We start from the raw sequence: 19,668 nt of genomic DNA, 5'->3' as shown, positions 1-19,668 counted from the left end.
GAGACTTTTATGATGAGGATTGACTTTCTGTACAGCAAACATGAACACTGCACGCTGACAGCAAGTAATGGTCCTGTACTATACAAGTGTTATTGCTTTCTTTGGGCTCCTTTGCAAAACAAATTTATTTGCCTTGTATTGCTGCTTTACCTCAGGTCTGTCTCCCTGTGGAGGTTTGGCCGCTGGGATTTTTCCAGGAAGTTAATAACAGAGCTTGATTTACGCTGGGCTGTGCGGGCAGTTTGTGGGGGTTTCTCCAGCGCTCTGGCAGCTCCTCGTGTCCCCTCCAGCCCCTCAGCTGGGGTTTCATTTTGCCACGGAGTTGGCTGGTGTGACATCTTTGCCTCAAACAGCCCTTTTTCTCCTGTCGCTGCACTGGTTGCATCTCCAGCTGCCGCGGAGCAGCAGGTGACAAAGCCTGGTGAGGGTTTGCGCAGTGGCGGTTGGCAGGGGTGGGGCTGGCAGCGCTGCGAGCCTGTGCGGCGGGTACGGCGGCTGCAGTCGGTGCCCGGACACATCGCTGTGCCGGGGCTTCGCGGCGCAGCCGGACGGGGCGAGTCTGGGCTCTCGGCTCTTTCCCTGCCCTGGGGTGAGTTGTTCTCCTCGGGATGGGGTTGTTTGTGGTGGGTGCTCATTCCTCGCTGCCCTAGGGCTGGGCTGGGCTGGCACCCTGCGCAGTGAGGGTGTCCAAACCTGGCCGGGGTGGTGGCTGCCCCGCTTTAGAACGGGAGAGAAACCCTGGGCAAGAGACGCGTCTGGAAATGGGCATTTTTCACACCAGACTTGGGTTTTCCACAGCAAGAACTGTTAGGGAGAGTCTCTCTTGCTGCTCTGAGGGCTGGTGGGTTTGGGTCCTGCTGTGGTGGGTGCTGCTGCCAGTGGGTCTCATCTTCATTTGCAACAGCATCAGCAAACAGGTGCCAGGCGTCATCCGTAACCACCCTGCAGCTCTGCGTGCCCTGGGGAGCGTAACCACACCAACCGTGTTGCCAGCTCCCGCGGGGCTCCTGCTCGCTGGCAGCTGTGCTGTGCCCCTGGGCCGTGTCCTGGGGACTGTCCCCTCCTGCCCAGCTCTGACGCGGCTCTTCCTGCCCGGTGGTGGGTGAAGTTGCAGGTGGATGAAGATGGCCAGTCGCCCACGGATCGTCCTCCCTGTTCAAGGTAATGGGGGTTCTGCCACAGCAGCCCCAGTGTCGGGGCTGTGCCAGCGGCTCCCTGGGGCTCTTGGTGGGTGGGGGGGTCTTTCTGCAGCCGGGCTGGTCCCCTGGGTCCAGTGTGAGCTCAGGTGTGTCCGTGGGGCTCCCCACGGCCTCCCCAAGGGACGTGGCCACCACCCTGCTCCAGGGAGACCGGCGGGGCTGGATTTGGTGTTTTGGGGATGAGCTGCTCCTGCTGCTGGGGAGGCTGTTCGGGCAGACGTGGTGGTCTCAGCCGTCTCCCTCTGTTCCAGGCGTGCTGCTCTGCATCTTGGCTCTGCAGCTCTGCGGCCAGGACCCTCTTGCCACCGCAGGTGAGCTTTGCACCCCACGGGAAACTCGGGACTCCTGTGGGGAGTGGGGTAAAGGCAGCGTGGTGCAACAGGGACTTTGTCCCGGTCCCCTCCAGGCTGTGTTCTGTAGGATAGAGCTACACTGAGGAACTTTTTTTCAAGGTTTTGATCCCAGAAAAGCCTGTTCTTCACATGCAGGGGGCTGGAAGGGGGAGGGAGAAGCTGTTGTGACATATGTAGCGCTGCTGCGGTGGCCTGTTGTCTCTGATGGCCTGCTTGCTGGCTGCAAACGGACTCTGTTTGGGACATCCTGTCACTTAGTGCCATCCACATCCCAACCACAGTGTGACTGATGCTTCCTGCAGACGCCTTTGGCCTGTGCCGAGTCTCAGGAGGGCATTCAGGGCTTGCTGGGAGTGAGGTTGGTGTTTCCTTCACTAAGGGGAAACTTTGTGTCTTCCAGAGCACAACACGGTCACCAATGCCTCGGTGGTCACCAGCACCTCAGTGGTGGCCAACGCTTCAGTGGTGGCCAACGCTTCAGTGGTGGCCAACGCTTCGAAGGTCACCAATGCCTCAGTAGTCGCCAATGCTTCAGTGGCAGCCAACGCTTCGATGGTCAGCAACGCTTCAGTGGTCACCAAGGCCCCGGTAGTCACCAGTGCTTCAGTGGCAGCCACTACTTTGGTGGTCACCAATGGCCCGGTGGTCACCAATGCCTTGGTAGTCACCAATGCCCCAGTGGTCACCAACACCCCGGTAGTCACCAATGCTTCAGTGGCAGCCAGTACTTTGGTGGTCACCAACATTCCGGTAGTCACCAATGCTTCGGTGATCACCAATGCCCTGGTAGTTGCCAATGCTTCAGTGGCAACCAATACTTTGGTGGTCACCAATGCCTCAGTGGTCACCAGCCCATCGGTGGCCACCAACGCCCCAGTAGTCACCAGCACCCCGGTAGTCACCAATGCTTTGGTGGTCACCAATGCTGCAGTGGCAGCCAACACTTCGGTGGTCACCACCGCCTCGGTGGCAGCCGGTGCTTCGGTGAACGGTACAGCAGAAACACCGGTAAGGAAAGGAGAGGCGATGGCCGTTGGCCGGGCTGTTACAGCCCCACGGACACGGCGTCTGGCCTGACTGGTGTCTCGTGGGAGCCTGGAGTCCCGTGAGAGCATCTCCTGGGTGGGAGGGGAGCAGCTGGGGCAGCCCCTCCAGCCAGCGCGGCCGGGCTGGGCACGGCACCACGGTGACACCCAGTGTGTTGTCCCTCCAGCTCACCTGCCAGAGCTTCCAGTGTTCCGGGGAGAGGTGCTACCAGGACAGAGCCCACGCCAACGAGACGATGACCTGCCAGAATGAGACTCACTGCGAGGTACAGCGCTCACCAAGCTGGAGGCGCGGGGGCTGTGATTCCCTTTATATCGGGAATCCACAGTGCGCTGCTCAGCCTGTGTCAGGCTCCCGTCTCCCCTCTCTCAGTTGCAGTGTCAGTTATTTTTGCTCCTTTGTCATGGAACGTCTTCACACTCTGGTATGTTTTCCCTTGGCTCTGCTGTTGCAGCTTTACCGTTTCTCCAGCACGAACTACACGGCCCGGTGCAGCAGCGCATGCAGTGCGGAGATGTGCAGCGCCAACGGCACGGCGCCGCGCTGCGCCCTGGACTGCTGCGGCTCCGCGCTCTGCCTGCGGCTCAACGCCAGCGCCTACGGTAACGTCCCAGGGTTCACCTGCTGCGCAGGAGGGGACACGGGTGGGCGCAGCCCCGGTGCAGAGGGCTGGCTGTGCCATCACTGCGTCCCCTCCAGCGCTGGGCAAGGGACAGGGTGGCCCAGCCGCTGCGGCTGCAGTGTGAGCTGTGCTGGTGAAGCTGCCCCGGGTGCAGCCTCACGGGCTCCTCCTGTGTCTGCAGGTGACCTGCCACCCGCCACCATGCCACCCACGACCACCACCCCGCGAGCTCCCCCCCGAAATGTAGGTACTGGGACAGCTGAGCTCCCATCTGAGCAGGGGGAGAGGGAAAGGTCCCTCCCACACTTGTGTTATGGGGTCAAAACCTGCCTCTGGAAGGGGAACAAATCGTTAAGGAGCTTTGAAAGGAAGGAGTCTGTGCCGAGCCCCGTCCCACAGGCCTTTCCCCAAGGCCAGCGTGGTGAGCGTCCTCGCAGCCGCAGGGACCACGGGGCACCGCAGCCTTTCTCCTGCGTGGAGGGGAAGGTGCTTGTCCCTGTTAAGAGGAAGGAAAAGGAGCTTTGAAGCTTGTTTGCTATGCCTGTGTTTCACTAAAGCTTCTTGCAGTTTCAGACATAGTCCTGTTAGTCTTTATCTCTCTATCTCAAATACCTGAGACAGCGCTGGCCAAGAGAAGGGACCCCAGGAAGAAAGGGCTGTCTGTTCTTGTCGTGGGAGCTCTGGTCTCTGAGCCGATGGACATACAGTGTCTGGTCCTCTTTTACAGGGGAAAGTGTGTGCAGCGTTCTCCTGTCACGGAGACAGATGTTTCAAAGGCAAGAAGACTGTTGCTAGATGCATTGTCGGGCAAGACTTCTGTGAGGTAGGAGCCTGGGGCTGAAGAGCAGGACAGCTTGTGAGCTGGGTGCATCCCTATAATGCAAATACTACAGGCTTGGCAGGACCCCAGGATAACGACTCTCTCCTTCTTCCAGATGAAGAAAACGGGCTTGAATTACATGGCAGGATGTAGCAGAGCCTGCAAGGCCGCCAAACCAGTCTGTGCCAGCGGGGTGAAGGCTGCCTGTTACCAGGAGTGCTGCCCCGCAACCATGAAAGCCAGCTGTCTGAAACTGGACGGCAAAGTTCACATCAGCGGCGCAGGGCAGGAGACTCCGGCCCCGCTCGTGAAGCTCATGGCGTGGGGGGTGATTCTGCTCCTGAATCACGGCGTCTGGGCTTCTCTCTGGGGGTGAGCAGCAGCCCGGGCGCCCCGCAGCCCGTTCTCCTGCAGCGCTTGGTAGGATCCTTGTCTCTCTGACTTCAGCCCAGGCTGCCATCCAACCCCTCTGGTGCGTCCCTGTCCCAGGAACAAGGTGGCCTGTGCAGGTGCCCCCTGCCCGCAGGGCCACCCCAGGCTCCTGAGCCAAACACGGTGGCAGCGGCTGCCGATGGGCTCCGGTCTGGCTTAAAAACTAGAAAATTCTGCCTTGACTGAAGGCACAGGGTCTGCTCTAGTTAATAATCTGCTTGCAGCGCAGCCTTTTTGGGTACACTCTTACTTGTTAGCTTAAAACCGCTCTGGTGTTGAGATATCTTTTATCGGGGTAGGTAAAATTAGTAACTCTATGTTTCAACCCCCAGCCTGTTATTGCATCACCCGGAGCTGGTGCAGAATTCACCGGTGTCAATGCGCTGCTGGTTGTGCAAACACCCGCTCTGCTGTCTTCTGTCACTGTCGTATCTTTAAATAAAAGACTGCAAAAATAGCAAAATCCCTGTGTCAGTCCCCCTGGTCAGCAATGGGGTGTCCTGGGGGGGTGGGGGTGCTGGTTTGAGGAGCCTCGTGCCCCCCCAGCAGAAGGGCTTCACTCTGGGGCTGCGGGCTGGGATCTGGTGCAGCGGATGTGGGACTGGATGAAAAACACCCGAAACACCGACGAACCCCGTCCCGCCGCCGGGCAGCCACAACCAGCAAAACCGCAGCACGGGGCTGGGCTGTGTTTTGAGTTCGCTTCAGGCCACAACGTCAGCATATCCAGCGCGAGTGAAAACAGGATGAAACGAGTTTTTCTATCTCAAAAATACCATCCAGTGCCACGTCCCCTGTAAGAAGAGGACGTTTAGCACCTACAGCAGATATTTCAGACTGTTCTCGTTTCCTCTTTGCAGTTGCTCATCCATTCTGTGCGGCTGTGGGAGTGCAGAGAAGGGAGCAGACAGACAGACTACCCTTTTTTTTTTTCCTAAATGTCTTGCCTTCCCCTTCTACATCAGCAGAAGGAGCTGACTTGGGCTGAACTCTCCTATCTCCACTATGCAAAAGGCAATGGTGATATTTCAGCACCTGCCCCCATGCTCTGCAGTAATTCATTTGCATGATAAGCCGGCAGTTCAGAAGGTGGCTCATGCCAGGTGGATCTTCTTGAGATTCAACGAAAAATTAACTCAAGGTGATACTGGGAAAAAAAAAGAGCATCTCCTGATTTTATCAGGAAATTAACTTTCTAACTTCCTGCTGCCCCCGGAGCTTCCTCGTCCTCCTCCCCCCTTGCCCTGGGGGGGCTGCGGGGCGCTCCCGGTGCTGCCCCCGCTTCGCGCCGGTGCGGGGACCGGCCGGCTGTGAACCCGCCCCCGGCGCCGCCGCTCCGGCCGTCCCGCCCCGGGGTTTCCGGGCTCTGCTCCCCCGGCCCGGCCCCGCCGCGTCATCCGGACTCGCCCCGAGCGGAGCGGCGGGTAACGGGGCGGCCCGGGGAGCCCGGCCGGGCGGGGCGGCGGCGGTGCCCGTGCCGGTAACGGCCCCGCCCGGGGAGCGCGGCGGGCGCGGCGCAGCAGCGGCGCGGAGCGGCCGCGCCGGGGCAGCCCCCGCGCCGGGGGAGCGGCGCCCGCGGCGCTGCCGGCGCGGAGGATGGACCAGTCGGTCGCCATCCAGGAGAGCCTGGAGGAGGGGGCGACCTGCCGCACTGTATCCTTTGCCTCGGCCGGGGTGCGGGGGACGGGGGGGCCGTGCTCCCGGGTGCCTCCGCCCCGGTGCGGTCCCGCGGGGCTCCCGTGTGTCCGCAGTTCCTTGACGCTGCGCTGCAGGCGGTGCAGGGTGTCCTGGCGGTGGGGGACAGCGTGGAGAGCCGGCTGCTGGGGCTGGTGGAGACCTGCGGGGAGCATGCGTGGGTGCTGGGCTGTGTGCGGGACACGGGGAGGGCAGCGGGTCCGGGCGGGGGAAAGCCAAGAGCTCTGTGGGTCTTGCAGACCATGGAAACCACCAGGAAACTCTTTCGTATCACAAAGACTTTCTACTGGCATGGAGTCCGGTAGGGCAGTGGTTTGAAGGCCTCGTGCCTTGGCGTTTCTCCTGCTGTATGTTACAGGTGGCTATTGAGAAAAGCCCAGAGGTTGTGGTCTGCTGCACTTTGCCAGTAACATAAATACATTCTTATTTAAATGATGGAGTAAGCAGGTGGGTGGGCACGTGGTCAAGAAGTTTCTTTGGGGTCCGCATGAGGCTGCGCTGGTGGGCGCTGCTGGATGGGATGGGGTCTGTCCATACCTGCAGACACACCAGAACTGGGGAGGCATTAGCTCCACGTCTGCTCTGTGCTTGCAGGATCTACGTGTACACGCACCGGCGCATGGCCATAGCAGCTGAGGATGTCTGCCTGGAGAGGGTCATCCCCATCACAGAAGATTTTGCAGTGGAAGAAGGTACTAACCCAGTGTGGTGGCTTAGTGGCCAGCTCCAGGGAAGGGGGTGGAGGGGCCTGGAGTCCATAGTTTGTTGTTCTACTTACTGAAATTTGGGATTTATTCAGCCTTCCCATCTTTTTGTCAATTTGTAATCCCTGGTGACACTTGTGCGTCACATGGCGTAGCAGGAAGGGCCCTGCTTGATTTGGAGCATCCTGTATCCTACCAAGCACCAGCCGTGGCCTCCTACCCCGGCAGGTTTGTTCTGCCCATCTCTGTTCGTACAGGGAGTATTTGGGGTTTGAGGAACTCACCAAGCTCACTAACCTCAAAGCGTCAGCGCGGTCTGCAATCCCGTTAGTTGGCTTTGTAACTGAACTTTGTTTTGCTTTTACAGTTGTACTTGACGATGAGCTGCCTGTCATCGGTGAGTTCTCGTTGTGTTAATGCTCGTGTTACAGGTGTTCCTGGGCCCTGACCCCCCGCTCTCGGGCAGGCGGGAGCGGGGGCTCTTGTGGTGGGGCTGTTGGCCAGGGGGATCTTGTCTTGCTGCTCTTGGGGAACTCAGCGTGCTGTTTGCCATGGTTCAGTTCATGGTAATGAGTATTGTTACCCCAGGTCAACCAAAGGAATGATTTTTCCAAACGCTTTTAAACTGCTACTGAAGATTAATCATTGTCACTGAGTGAGCAGAATAAAAATGATTCTAAACGCTGAGTTTTATATTTTTAAATTGCACTCTCATGTGGAAAAGGATGGCGATAAGGCGGCATGGGGAGGCTTGTTGCTGAAGTCTGCCTGTGTGGGAGAAGATGCTCAGCTCCTGCGAGCTCTGAGCTCTCCGCCCCTCGTCTCCAGGCGCTGACGTGACGGTCCGGCTGGGCTCGGAAGCCGATCAGCTCACGGTGCGGCTGCCCTTCGGCTCGCAGACGCGCACGTTCCTGCGGGAGGTCGTCAGGTCCATCCCGGGTACGAGCCGTGCGGGGCCGGACGGGCGGCGGGGCGGGCGGAGCTGCGGCGACCGCGGGCGGGCGGCCCCGGGGGGAGCGCGGGGACCGGCCGGGGGCGGCGCTGCCGTGCGGGGACCCGGGGCCGCCTCCCTGCTTGCGGTTGCGGGAGGTTGCGGTTCCGCGGGAACGGAGCTGCCCGCACCGCCCCGGTGCCGCCGGGCTCCGCGGGCCGGTGCCGCCGGGCTCCGCGGGCCGGTGCCGCCGGGCTCCGCGGGCCGGTGCCGCCGGGCTCCGCGGGCCGGTGCCGCCGGGCTCCCCGGGCCGGTGCCGCGGGGCTCCCCGGGCCGGTGCTCGGTCACACGGCGCCTGTTGCTGTTCCCTCTTTGCAAAGCGCACGGGTGAGAAGGTTCAGAGTTCCTGGAAGTCGGTGTAGGATTCAAAGTCTGAGTGACACCATTTCTCGTTTACCCACCTTCATTTAAGCTTTTAATTCAGGAAGGCGCAGCTCGGTGCTGCTGGCATTCCTTCTTTTTATTTCTGCGTTTGTCAGTAGTATTTTGAAAAGAAAGAACAGAAAAGGGATGAACTTTTTAACTCGGGCAACAGCCCAGCAGGATGGAGCCGGGGGGATCCCGGAGCATCCCTCCAACGTGGGGTTTTAACTGGCAGTTTAGAACTGGCTGGGGGAGACTTGGGCATATCTGCCTGTGTGAAAGGAAAAAGATGCTGGATGGAACACAACCTGGCTCCTTTGTTGGTGTCTTTGTGTTGTATCTGGGGCACAGTAGCACTCTTTGAATGGTGAGCTCTTTGGGAAGCAGTTCTATCAGATCATGCCTTTGAGCTTTGACAAAGTTGCCTTCTTAAGGCTTCACTTTATTTCTCTTGAGCCAGAGCAGTCGAGGGATCTTTTTCTTCTCTTCCCCCCCGGCCCCCACCTTGTATGAGCAGAAGAAAGTGCTCTCTGCCATCACTTGGGGTCTTTGGGAATGTAAATTGATATAGAATGAAGTTTGGTCTGTTGTTTTCCAGGAAGAGCCGTAGCTCATTCTGTCCTTCAATGAAATGAAAGTGTTACTTTGCCACTTGTAGGAGCAGAATGTCGCAGCTGAAAGGCTGGTCAGATTTTGCTAACGTAGTGTGATGTGTTTAGTGTCATGCCTGTATTTAGTTACATTTGCATGGTGGCTGCCCTGTTATCTCTTTTAGGAAGGTTCAGTTTGCATTGAGACCCTTGTTTCTGCTGGGTTCCCATGGTGGCTGTACCGTCCTGCCTCGCGGGGATAATGCTTGTGCTTTGCTATGTATTCACAGATAGGTAGAAATGCTTTAAATGGTAGCGTGTGTGTTTGTTTGTCCCTTTTTCTTCCTGTCTTTGTACTTCCCGTCTTGCTTCAGAAAGGAAAAACCTGTTATTAAGGTATATTTTTTGCATTCCCAGGATAAAACCCTGGATTTTGTGCTGCTAAGTCCTGACGCACGCTCACTGGCGTAAATTCTTCCTCTAGAGGGGAAGCTGCATTGTCACAGAACGGTCCTGTGGAAATCAGCCCAATCTATCAGATAACTGAAAGAGAGACTGCGGGGCACTTTGTTTCTCCACGCAAATCTAAATTATATTCCACTCAGGGATTTTTTGCCGGTGTTCGCATTGGTGTGCTGATGAACCAAAGAACACTTTGTGTTTAACGTGAAACTTCTTTCTTTTCCAGAAGTGGTTGACTCTGAAGATGCTGAAGACAATGGGAAGGAGCTCTCAGAGAGCGAGAACCAAAGCCAGGACAGCACGGATGAAAGTGCTCCCGGGTACGGGATCTCCATAGCTTTCTGAAGGGGTTTGGTGGAGCCGTTGAGGGGAGAGTTGTGGTGAGGAGTAAAAGTGGTGGCAATGTTTCTTGGCCAGTTTTGTGCTTCCCCTCCACAGGGGATCTCTGTGTAGTGACAGTAAATATCTAAAGAACGAAAGCTGGGTCCTTCGGGGTGATTGCGTATGGATGGAATGAACTCCGGTGAGTAAATTGTCGGTGATTTGATGTCTAGGGGAAGAAAAAGAGAGTGCAGAGAGTTTTCTGTGTGGGTGCTGGGTTTCCAGCTGGAAAGCGAGTGGGGCGGTCGGTGTCTGTGGTGCCGGGTCTGTGCACACCCGGTGCTCGAGCCGTCCTGCGCTGCGTTATCTGGTTCCATCTGCCGGTGACCGTCTCGGCCGCAGCCCCCAGGGCTGGTGGGATCTGCAGCAGAACTTGGCAACGTTTTGAGAAGAAACTCTGCAGATTCTAGTTAGGAGAGAAAACATTCAGCGTAAGCGTGCTGTCAAAACTTGGCTGGGAGTTCCAGCGCAGCCTCTCAGAGACAGTCCTGCTAGTCCCCTATTTGGGCATATTTTTGCTGTTTAGTGGGACAGGACCTGCTAGCGTTGTTTATTTTGAATTCAGACAGCTTTGGCTCCGGGCCACCGTGTCTCATAGATACGCTCTTACAATGTTACAGTTCCGTTTCTCCAGTTCCCAGGACTCGTGGACCCCGCTGCACATCCTTCAAAGTCTGGCTGAGCGATGTCCTTGGCATTGCTCCGCAGGTTGTTGACCTCAGGTTTAGACCACACGCTTGTGGGAACTCCCGAGCTGCGGCATTATTAGTGTTGCAAAAAGAGCGTTGTGTAGCCACGGGGTGCTAAATAAAACCACCTCTGCCTCCAGCCGCTCTGTGCTGCCTGACCGGGGAGGTTTCCAGCAGAAGGCTTTTAAACAAACAGGGTTTTTCATTCTTCTGCTGGGGTCGGGAGGGTTGAGCAGAGGCAGCGGGAGAGGAGATTTGCATCTCCTTGCTCCAGCGAGCAGGGAATGCGCACAGGCTTTGCATCAACATCCAGGTGTAAAGGCTGCACCAGGTTGGTGAAAACCGTTTGTTATTTCAGTGATAAACTGGTTTTATCTAGAGATCCGAACTGTTCTAAGAAATGCTAATTTCGGTCGTGTTTGCTTATCCCAAACACTGATTATCTGTCTTTACAGAAACAGGCAGATAAGTGTGAATCAAGTCCTCGTGATAAGCTGTTTCGGGTGTGTGTCTATCCTGGGTTTCATAATGCAGTTTTGCTTTTGTTTGCAGGCAAGATGAACTCCAACCTAAAGTGACCACTGAAATGGTACGGTGGTCCAGCAGCACGGCTTTCAACAGGGCTTCGGTCTCATCAGAACTGAACGCTGCAGCAAGCTTGATTAGGACTAAATCTCAGCTTGAGGAACTGGAGAATGCCTGCCTGTCCCTCCGGAACTTCAGGTAATGGTCATTCCTGAGGTGAGCTCATTGCTGCAGGGAATAAGTCAGCATAAGCTGTCAAAATAACTTTGTTATTTCATCCAGTGTCCATGCACATAGGAAATGTTGTAGAGAAGTATGATCCATACTCCCCAGGACAGCTTTCTTTCCTCATTTAGGCATTTGCAGAGAAGAATTTGGTTCATGTCTCCGTCGAGATTTGCCTCATGGCTCTTGTTGAGAACAAGGCCTTTTGGAAATGACTTTTTCCTGTGCTTATTTCAGACTGTGTCTGGAAATGCCTCTGTTCTGTGCACCTCTCTCTCACTGCTGCTGTTCACTACTTACCCATGTAGTTGTTCCAATAATCTCATTAAGAGCTTGGGCGAAATATATAATTAGAACCAAAAACTTTACTCGGGTTGAAATCTTTCTATGCAGGTCATTCTGTGAATTTGTCATTTCAAACTGCTACTGCCCAGCTCTAGTCTTTTTTAATATTATATGTAAAAAGTGTATCATTCTGTAAAACATGTCTGTAAAGATGCCACTGTTATTAAATCATTTTTAGGGATTTGAACTTTGTCACCTTTTCCTAATTCCCCCCTGAAACGTTACTCCAAAATAGCTCTATGTATTGTTAAGCACATGGGTTACTAACAGTGGTGTTTCCATCAGCTCTGCGATTTGCAGCTCTGGGATTGCGTTAATTCTTTGCAGGTTTTTCATCGGCACATTCAACGTGAACGGGCAGTCGCCCACCGAGAGCCTGCAGCCCTGGCTGAGCTGCGACGCCGTTCCCCCGGACATCTACTGCGTGGGGTGAGCGGCTCTGTGGCTCGGGGGTGTGTTGCTGAGCAGTGTCTCCATCGCCTGGCTCCATCGCGCAGCTTTTAGAGCATTCATGTAGCCCAAAAGGGCTGCTCTTCTGGTAACGTTTGGACCCTCCGGCACTGCGGTGTTACAAAGTCTTCAATGCCGTTCAGTTGAATACCAACAGTAATTTAGCTTTACGTTTAACATGCCTCTAAAATCAGCATAACTGAATGAGAGTTTGCAGTTCTAAATGTAGTGAGTATAAAGTGATTTAGTTCTTTCTCGGAGGAAAGGGATGGAGAGTTATAAACAAGTGCATGCATCCATGGGTTCCTTCCTCTAACACAGTTTGCAGGAGCTTGATCTAAGTAAAGAAGCCTTCCTCTTCAATGACACACCGAAGGAAGAAGAGTGGTTTAAAGCTGTAACTGATAGTCTGCATCCAGAGGCCAAATATGCAAAGGTAAATGTGGCTTTTGCGGAGGTTTGAGTGTGGAATCGTGTTCCACTCGGGTCTCTTTTCCCTTCTCCGTGCTCTCAATTGCCGTGTCTTGCAGAGGCTCCCGTCTGCAGGCTTTGCTCTGAGGTGACGTGGTGGCATCGCTGCGCAGGGTGCCCAGGAGGGGACAGCACAGGGGACAGAGCTGGGCACCCAGGCAAACAGGAGCCCCTGCTCTCTTGGGGAAGGGAATAGGAAGCATCTGAGCTTCTTCTATGTCTGTCTCCACAACGCGTGGTGGAACGAGTTGCGAAGGGGTCCTGCTGGGAACACTGCTCATGTTTCAGCTCCTGCTCCTTAGTTCTGCTTTGTCCCTTGTCACTTGCTGAAGGGAAACTCCATCCATGGGCTGTGCCTGTGCTGTAGGTTTTGCTTTGGGCTTCAGCTTCGTTCGCTTTGGTCCCTGGCTGCTCCTTCTCTGTGTGCGGGGAGCCCGCTGGTCCCTCACATGAGCCTGGAACTCTCTTTTTCTTCACCTGTACCTCGGCAACCCATGTTCTGGATTTGGGGCGACGTGCCTTCTCTCATCAAACCTCTCCATTGCAGTATTGAACAACGCAGGGGCTGTTTTCCAGGTGAAACTTGTGCGGCTGGTGGGAATCATGCTTCTGTTGTACGTGAGAGCAGAGCACGCGTTGCACATCTCCGAGGTGGAAGCGGAGGCTGTGGGAACTGGAGTCATGGGGAAGATGGTAAGAGCGGCAGCTGTGCGGGAGAAGGGCTGAGATTTAGCAGGGCCCTGGGGATGCGGCCGCCGTTAGAAACACACAGACCCTGCGACAGCCCAGGACGTTGCTGGAGGGACCTGCCGTGTGCTCTCCCTTACCGATTTTAATTTATTTCTTCATTAGGTAATTCCTAAAATACAAATTGAGATCTGTGTGCTTGCTTGCTGTGTTCTGTTGCTGTGTGCAATCCTCGCGTGAGTTACTGACTTGAGTTCATTAAGTAGTTATCACTAATTGGTGTTTTCAGCCTCTTCCTTCCCCTGGAATTAAACAGTCTGCCTCGGTGTCTTCTGGCTTCTCCGCTGCTGTTGTCTCGCTTGTGGATTCACCTGTTGTGCAGAAGCTTCTGACCGATGTCTTTATCTTTCAGGGTAACAAAGGTGGTGTTGCCATACGGTTTAAATTCCATGACACCAGTGTGTGCGTTGTTAATTCTCACCTGGCAGCTCACATGGAGGAATGCGAGCGGAGGAACCAGGACTTCAAAGAAATCTGCTCTCGGATACAATTCTGCCAGTCGGATTCAGATTCAAAGGCTTTCAGTATTGACGACCACGAGTACGCGTCCTGTCTGGCTGCGAATCGCTGCACGGGGCAGGGAGGAACCTTGTGGCCGTCCCGGGGTGTGAGGTTCCCTCAGCAGGGGCGCGAGGAGCGGTGCTGGTGACCCAGTTGTCAGCCTGGAAGGGACAGAAATGCTTTACCCTGACCCTGGTTTTGAGAGCGGTCACCTGTGCGGTTCTGACGAGTCACTTGCCGCCTTATCCTCTTCTGGGCCTTGTTTTATTTTCCTTGTTTTGTTTTATGAAGTGGGAAGGGGGCAACAATATGCATTGATTCCCCCAGTGAGTTGTGGGATTCAGTGTGAGGTATTAAAAGCACCGGTTATGAAATGGTAGTGACAAACATGCAGAACAGGAGCGAAAAGCAGCAAAGGGAGATAATGCGGCTTCTCTTTGAAGTTCTCACTCTTACTTGCGCTCTCAGCTGGAGGAGCAGACACAGCATCCATCTGATGGTGCTGAGCTCGGAAGAGCTCACGTGTGCACTCGACAGGTGGAGTCTGCTGCCTTTCTGCGGACTTATGCTCCGTGTTCCCTTTCAGCGTCATCTTATGGTTGGGCGACCTCAACTATCGCGTGGAGGAGCTGGATGTGGAGAAGGTGAAGCAGCTGGCGGAGGAGAAGGCGTTTCAGGAGCTTTGCCAGTACGACCAGGTACCGCTGCCTTACCTGCTTGCCAAGGGCCGCTTGGAAACCGTGTGCCCTTTCAGCTCATCTGGGAATTGGCATTGAGCTTGCTCAAAATGCATGTTTTCGTCTCTTTTTGTTCATAGCTGAAGAGGCAGATGGATGAAAACGCAGTCTTTGAAGGCTTTACAGAGGGAGAGATTTCTTTCCAGCCAACATACAAATACGATGCTGGCTGTGACGAGTGGGACACAAGGTACGGTCATCGCCTTGTATGTGGTGCTGTAGTTGTTGTTGAAGTCAAAGCAAAGCCAAGAAGAACTGCAGATCTAATGGCTGCGAATAGGAGCAGTTCTGAGATTATTGCTGTTCCTTTCCCGTGGCTCCAAAATCCATCTGCAGTTTACATCTATTTATGTTGCTTTTCTTACAACAGATATTCCTAATCTTTTTCCCAAGAATAATCCATTGGGTTTCCTCTTAGTTAGAGGTGTACAAAATGAAGGAATAATCTTAATTTAATTCTTTTTCTTTGGTCGGTTCGGTTTCTTTCTCCAAGCAAAATTTTTAGGATTTATTTCCCAATTCCCCACCCACTCAGTAAGGGTTTGAAATGCCCCATTTGTGCCGCCTGTAACTGAGCCTGGAAACTGGTTTTTCACTCTGTTTTAGCGAGAAATGTCGTGTTCCCGCGTGGTGCGACCGGATCCTCTGGAAAGGGCGGAACGTCAGGCAGCTGAGCTACCGCAGCCACATGGCCCTGAAGCTCAGTGACCACAAGCCTGTGAGCTCCGTGCTCAATATCGGGGTGAGTGCGTGGGGCCGGGGGACACGGCTGCTGCCCCAGCGGGGACGGCGGGGGAGGCTGTGCCGGTTCCCCCCGTGGCATCCGCAGAGAACATGGCTCGAGGTGGCCGGATAAGAGACCGCGAGGATTGTTGTTCGTATTAAGCTGGGGTTGTGTTCAGCAGTTAAGCAGAATAATGTGCGAATAGGTGTTTTTTCAGAAGTGTTCTTTTGCCTTTTTTTTTTTTATTTTCCTAATAATTTTCACAGAAACTCGCAGTGCGGGAAGGCTGCATCATTGGCAACGCAGCGGTGCGTTGTCAATTATTTAAAAGAAGGGAAAAAAAAGGCTGTTTGAGTACTAACCGGGTGACTCTTGCTGGTTACGGCAACGTTCTTTGCTGTTGGATCCCGAGCAGATCATGGACCGTTAGTGCTCCGAGTGGCTCTGCTCGCTCCGCGTGTTGTACACGCCACTGCTAAGATCAAACCGCGTTCCCAGCTGCGTTACGGCGTCTGCAGAGGCACAGCTGGTGCAGCGTTGTCCTTTCCAGGTGAAGGCTGTGAACAAGGAGCGCTATCGACAAGCCTTTGAGGAGCTCCGCTCCGTGGATAAGCTGGAGAATGCCAACATCCCCTGGGTGACCACGTCCCCCACGGAGGTAGGGGTGTTCACCCACAGGGTATCCAGGGGTGGACATGCACTGAATGGCTTCTAGACCCCATGGCCTGGTTCCAAAGAAGGAGAATATATTCACTTCCAGCTGTTCTCTGTTTACAAGCCCTAGAAATATTTGTTTCCGTGTAGATGGAGGTGAATTCCATTCACAGGCTGAAACGTGGGGTGTGTTACTCCCCGAGGCGGGGAGAGAGTAAAGGGGTTTGTGGCCTTGCTCCAGCTTGGTTGAAACACAGAATGTAAAATCTGAAGGTTTTGGAAAAGGCCACGAAACCGGCGTTTGCTTTGTGTGTTGGGCACTAAAAAAGATAAGCAAATGAGACATGTGAGGCTACAGCTGCCTTGTTCTCCAGTTTCATGGAGGTCGTTTGAGGGGAGCATTCGTTTGAAAGGGCCCCCGGTGCAGCACAGGGCAAGCAAATATAATCCTGTGTAATCCTGGAAGAGACGGGGTGTGGGAGCAAGAGGGTTAATCTGGGTATTTTGCTGCTTAATGATTAAACCGCAGGGCAAGAATTGCTGCTGGTGCTTGGCAAGGGGGAGCCGGCTGGTGATCTTGACTGACATTTGTTTCTAGTTCCGTTTTCCGGATGTTAAATACATGGAGCTGCGGCTGCAGAAGCTCACAATCCGCAATGGCCAAGTGCCCTGCGAGTTTGAATTCATCAACAAACCAAAAGAGTTCACCTACTGCAAGCCCTGGATGACTATTACTCCCTGCAAGGGTGTTCTGATGGCAGGTGAGCTCCTCCTCGTTCACCCCCTGTTAACCAGCTAAACTTGTCACCTTCTGGCTCAGTTTTCTGTGCTATTTTAAGAGCGCTGTGTCTATTTGCAGGCTTATTTGTATAATACATTTTTTTAACTGGATACGGGTTGTTTTTATCATCTTTTGGCAGATGCCGAGATCACAGTTGAGTTGGAGGTGTTTGTTAATAGATCAACAGCTACAAGCTTAAACACCGGAGATGACACAATTGAAGATATCTTGGTTTTGCATCTTAACAGGGGGAGGGATTATTTTCTATGTGTAACAGGCAACTACTTGCCAAGTTGTTTTGGCTGTCACCTTCATGCGCTGTGTTACATGAGGGAGCCAATCCAGGACATGTCAGCAGAATCCATTCGAGCACTTGTGAGTTAAAGTTAAGGTTCCCTTCTGAACCCATGAGAAACATTAAAATTAGCTATTAAGTCCTGTTTATTTCTAAAGAGCCTTCTCCCACTCCCATGGTCCAAAGTCTGAGGACGCTGATACAGCTTGTGCTGCCCAGTGCGGCATCCTCAAACCTTTTGTAGTTCTTCGCAGCCCGTTCCATATAGAGAGCACTGGAAGTACGATCCCATTTGCTCTGCCTGCACATTTAAAAAAGGTGTGCGACTTCTAAATGTGCACCAGCTGCTGAACGTAGACCTTTTCCCTGGAGCCTCTGGTTGCTCTGCATTGGATGGAGATGTGTGGTATATGTGAGGCTCAATGTATCGTTTCTGTTGAGCTGAGCGTACATGAAGCGTGTTTATGAGAACAGCTTCTTTCTTCTGTCCCGACTTTTGAAATGTGCCTGTTGTACTAGTCTTGTATGAAGACTGGTGAGGCTGCACAGCTTCTTAACGAGTCTTAATTGTCAGGTATAAGCTCTGTGAAGCATTTTTGCAGAGCTGAATACTTGGCTAGATACTTTTTCTCCCCCTCCCACATCCCCCTCTCTCAGACCGCGTTGCCAGTGGATAAGTGTCATGATAACGAAGCTGAAAAGCCGCTGGACATTCCCAAGGAGCTGTGGATGATGGTGGATCACCTGTGCCGCCACGCTTCCCAGCAGGTCGGTGCTGTTTGTACTGGGAACACAAAAGAATTTGTTTGCATTAGGTTTTGTTTTGAAGAAGATGCTGGCAGTGGCAGTCATTGCTAGCTATGGGTGTTTGGCCAGTGGGAAAGAGAGACAAAGGACAGTGGTGATGAGGGATCCCAGTGACTCGTTCTGTGCGTGGCACCTGTCACAGCTGTCCCTCTGCATTGCTCTCCATTGCGGTGCCACAGCCTGCCCAGAGCTGCTCCTGCTGGGATTGGTGCTAATAACTATCAATTTGGAGAGGTTTTTCCAGCCAGGTTTTGAAAATTGCTCTATTTACCCCAATGACTTTTATTTTCCTTGAGACTGGCTAATGGTGTGCTTTGCAGGAGGACCTGTTTCAGCGACCAGGCGTCAGATATGAATTTGAGCAAATCCGAGATTGTTTGGACAAAGGAATGCACGATACCCTCTGTATCCTTTTAGACATGTCTGGTAAAGCTCACTGTGCCTTAGTGTTGAAGCTGAAAAAGACTTTATCAGTCATCTGTGCTCCACCGTGGTTTTTAAACTGCCGTCTCTCAGGGTAACTGAGATCTCGCTACTCCCTGTAATCAGCCTCTAAATCCTTGCAATGTTAATGAATGATTGTTGATGAATTACCGAAGTGTCCGACTGCCAGGAACAGCTCGCTCTGTGGAGTCAAGTGATTTAACTCAAAGCTGGGACAATAGGAGTCCTGAGAGACCTAAGCAAAGACTAATGTCTCAGCAGCAATGTGGCCAAACCAGATCCCGCTGCGCTCGCCTCTTCCTTAACGTCCGCTGGCTCAGTGGGCAGCAACCACTCGGTGGCCGAAGCGCTGCTGGTGTTCCTGGACAGCCTGCCCGAGCCCGTCGTCTGCACCAGCGTCTACGGCCACTGCCTGTCGGCTTCCAGCAGCTACGCGCTGAGCCAGCAGGTGTGTGCTGAGCGTCCAGATGTGCGCTGGGTGTCCAGGTGCCGCTGGTGCCGGGGACGTGTCTCTTGTTTCCGAGGGACGGGAGGAAAACCGAGTTACGTCAGACCAGTAACAGGTTTTTGCTCTCAGAAACGTCACCATCTGATAATAGAACTGGTGCTGCGTGGCTGTTGGGAGCTGTTGGTATCTGCATGTGTTGGTAGGAGATAAAGCTGCTAAGCCATTGCCATGTCTTCAATATAAATGTGGGGTTTCTTTTCCCCTCCTCAGGCTATCTCTAGCATGCCAGTGTGTCATCAAAAGGTGTTTAATTATCTGATGGAATTCCTACGAGAGCTACTGAAAAATTCAGGGAGAAACCATTTGGATGCGAATATTCTGGGTAAGGCGACCAAAATGACCGTTCTGTCCTGAGGGGCTTTGTGGACACATTTCCCCAAAATGACCGAGTGTGGTCGTGGCCTCTGCTGGTTTGAAGCATTTAATAATGAGCAAACTGCCCGTAGAAAAACAGTCATTGCAACAGCCTGAGAAAAAATGCACAGTGTCCCAGAGGTGGGGGGGTCGTTGGCTTTGCTGTCGCATCGGCCGGACCCAGCTGGGTTGGGGTTGGTGGAATTGCTCTTGATATCCCCTGCTCGTGGGCTCTTACTCTGTGTGTGTCTCACTATTTATTTTATTTCATATTTTTTATTTTATTTCATTTTATTTTATTTTACTATATTTTATGCAGCTGATATATTTAGTGGAGTGTTACTCCGGCCCCCTCCTGGCTGTGCCGTACCCGGTCTAAGCGAGCAGAGGAAAGCTCAGAACTTTATCCTCCAGTTCCTCCTGCAAGAAGACGCTTCACTGTGACGCTCAGATGCAGCTCATCTGATTTTTAGATACCGAATTAGTGTAAAAAGTATTTTTTGTACAGTACACAAGCTTTTTATCGTTTGATATTGCAGTGTTTTATATAGTCTGCGGCTTCTGGAGGCAGAGTTTGAATCAGCTGCCACTGTTCAAGCTGTAAATGTATCAAATGTAGACAAGTAAAAATATAAAGCTGATAGTCAGACTGTATTTTATTTAAGTCGTATTAAATTTAGACTGTTCCTGTTATTTAAATAAAGCGGTCACGGCGCGTTTCCCGCGAGGCCCCGCCCTTTCCCCGCGGCCCC

General features: G+C 53.5%; 4 protein-coding genes across 6 annotated transcripts in view; 3 read left to right on the top strand and 1 right to left on the bottom strand.

The window, feature by feature from the left end:
- UTP11 (UTP11 small subunit processome component) overlaps positions 1-19,668 on the bottom strand; it is a 175,802-nt gene that overhangs the window by 36,440 nt on the left and 119,694 nt on the right. The gene's annotated exons all lie outside the window — the stretch shown is intronic.
- LOC309449392 (uncharacterized protein) lies at positions 852-2,629 on the top strand (the record flags this gene model as incomplete). The annotated part of the gene is made up of 3 exons (XM_082071469.1): positions 852-1,161; positions 1,451-1,510; positions 1,953-2,629. The coding sequence occupies exons 1-3, from the start codon at positions 1,119-1,121 to the stop codon at positions 2,627-2,629; spliced, it is 780 nt and encodes a 259-aa protein (XP_081927595.1). The 5' UTR covers positions 852-1,118.
- LOC309449393 (uncharacterized protein) lies at positions 2,651-4,911 on the top strand. 2 transcript variants are annotated; one of them, XM_082071471.1, is made up of 5 exons: positions 2,651-2,864; positions 3,054-3,201; positions 3,403-3,464; positions 3,949-4,044; positions 4,157-4,911. In XM_082071471.1, the coding sequence occupies exons 1-5, from the start codon at positions 2,835-2,837 to the stop codon at positions 4,415-4,417; spliced, it is 597 nt and encodes a 198-aa protein (XP_081927597.1). In that variant the 5' UTR covers positions 2,651-2,834; the 3' UTR covers positions 4,418-4,911. The 2 variants fall into 2 exon arrangements, with proteins under 2 accessions (XP_081927597.1, XP_081927596.1); XM_082071470.1 differs by lacking the exon at positions 2,651-2,864 and having other exon boundaries at positions 2,941-3,201.
- On the top strand, positions 6,012-19,570 carry INPP5B (inositol polyphosphate-5-phosphatase B). 2 transcript variants are annotated; one of them, XM_082071699.1, is made up of 22 exons: positions 6,012-6,126; positions 6,246-6,325; positions 6,763-6,860; positions 7,240-7,269; positions 7,701-7,811; positions 9,508-9,598; positions 10,901-11,071; positions 11,771-11,872; positions 12,215-12,329; positions 12,941-13,057; positions 13,464-13,651; positions 14,199-14,310; positions 14,430-14,539; positions 14,956-15,091; positions 15,624-15,731; positions 16,326-16,488; positions 16,648-16,883; positions 17,461-17,571; positions 17,931-18,015; positions 18,375-18,502; positions 18,773-18,884; positions 19,236-19,570. In XM_082071699.1, exons 1-22 carry the CDS (start codon positions 6,070-6,072, stop codon positions 19,358-19,360), a joined length of 2,586 nt encoding a protein of 861 aa, XP_081927825.1. In that variant the 5' UTR covers positions 6,012-6,069; the 3' UTR covers positions 19,361-19,570. The 2 variants fall into 2 exon arrangements, with proteins under 2 accessions (XP_081927825.1, XP_081927824.1); XM_082071698.1 differs by having other exon boundaries at positions 9,505-9,598.

This window comes from Streptopelia decaocto (assembly GCF_964273445.1).
Source record: "Streptopelia decaocto genome assembly, chromosome: 23".
NCBI lineage: Eukaryota > Metazoa > Chordata > Aves > Columbiformes > Columbidae > Streptopelia > Streptopelia decaocto.
This window is presented reverse-complemented; position numbering and strand designations above follow the sequence as displayed.

What these genes read in the sequence shown, in the direction of transcription:
- LOC309449393 (XM_082071470.1), top strand. Translation starts at nt 3,003, where the DNA reads ATGGAACGTCTTCACACTCTGGTATGTTTTCCCTTGGCTCTGCTGTTG. An exon ending in GCTCAACGCCAGCGCCTACG is followed by an intron (nt 3,202 to 3,402) that starts GTAACGTCCCAG and finishes CTGTGTCTGCAG; the next exon opens with GTGACCTGCCACCCGCCACC. An exon ending in CGCGAGCTCCCCCCCGAAAT is followed by an intron (nt 3,465 to 3,948) that starts GTAGGTACTGGG and finishes CCTCTTTTACAG; the next exon opens with GGGAAAGTGTGTGCAGCGTT.
- INPP5B (XM_082071698.1), top strand. Translation starts at nt 6,070, where the DNA reads ATGGACCAGTCGGTCGCCATCCAGGAGAGCCTGGAGGAGGGGGCGACC. An exon ending in ACGGATGAAAGTGCTCCCGG is followed by an intron (nt 9,599 to 10,900) that starts GTACGGGATCTC and finishes TTTTGTTTGCAG; the next exon opens with GCAAGATGAACTCCAACCTA. An exon ending in TGTGACGAGTGGGACACAAG is followed by an intron (nt 14,540 to 14,955) that starts GTACGGTCATCG and finishes ACTCTGTTTTAG; the next exon opens with CGAGAAATGTCGTGTTCCCG.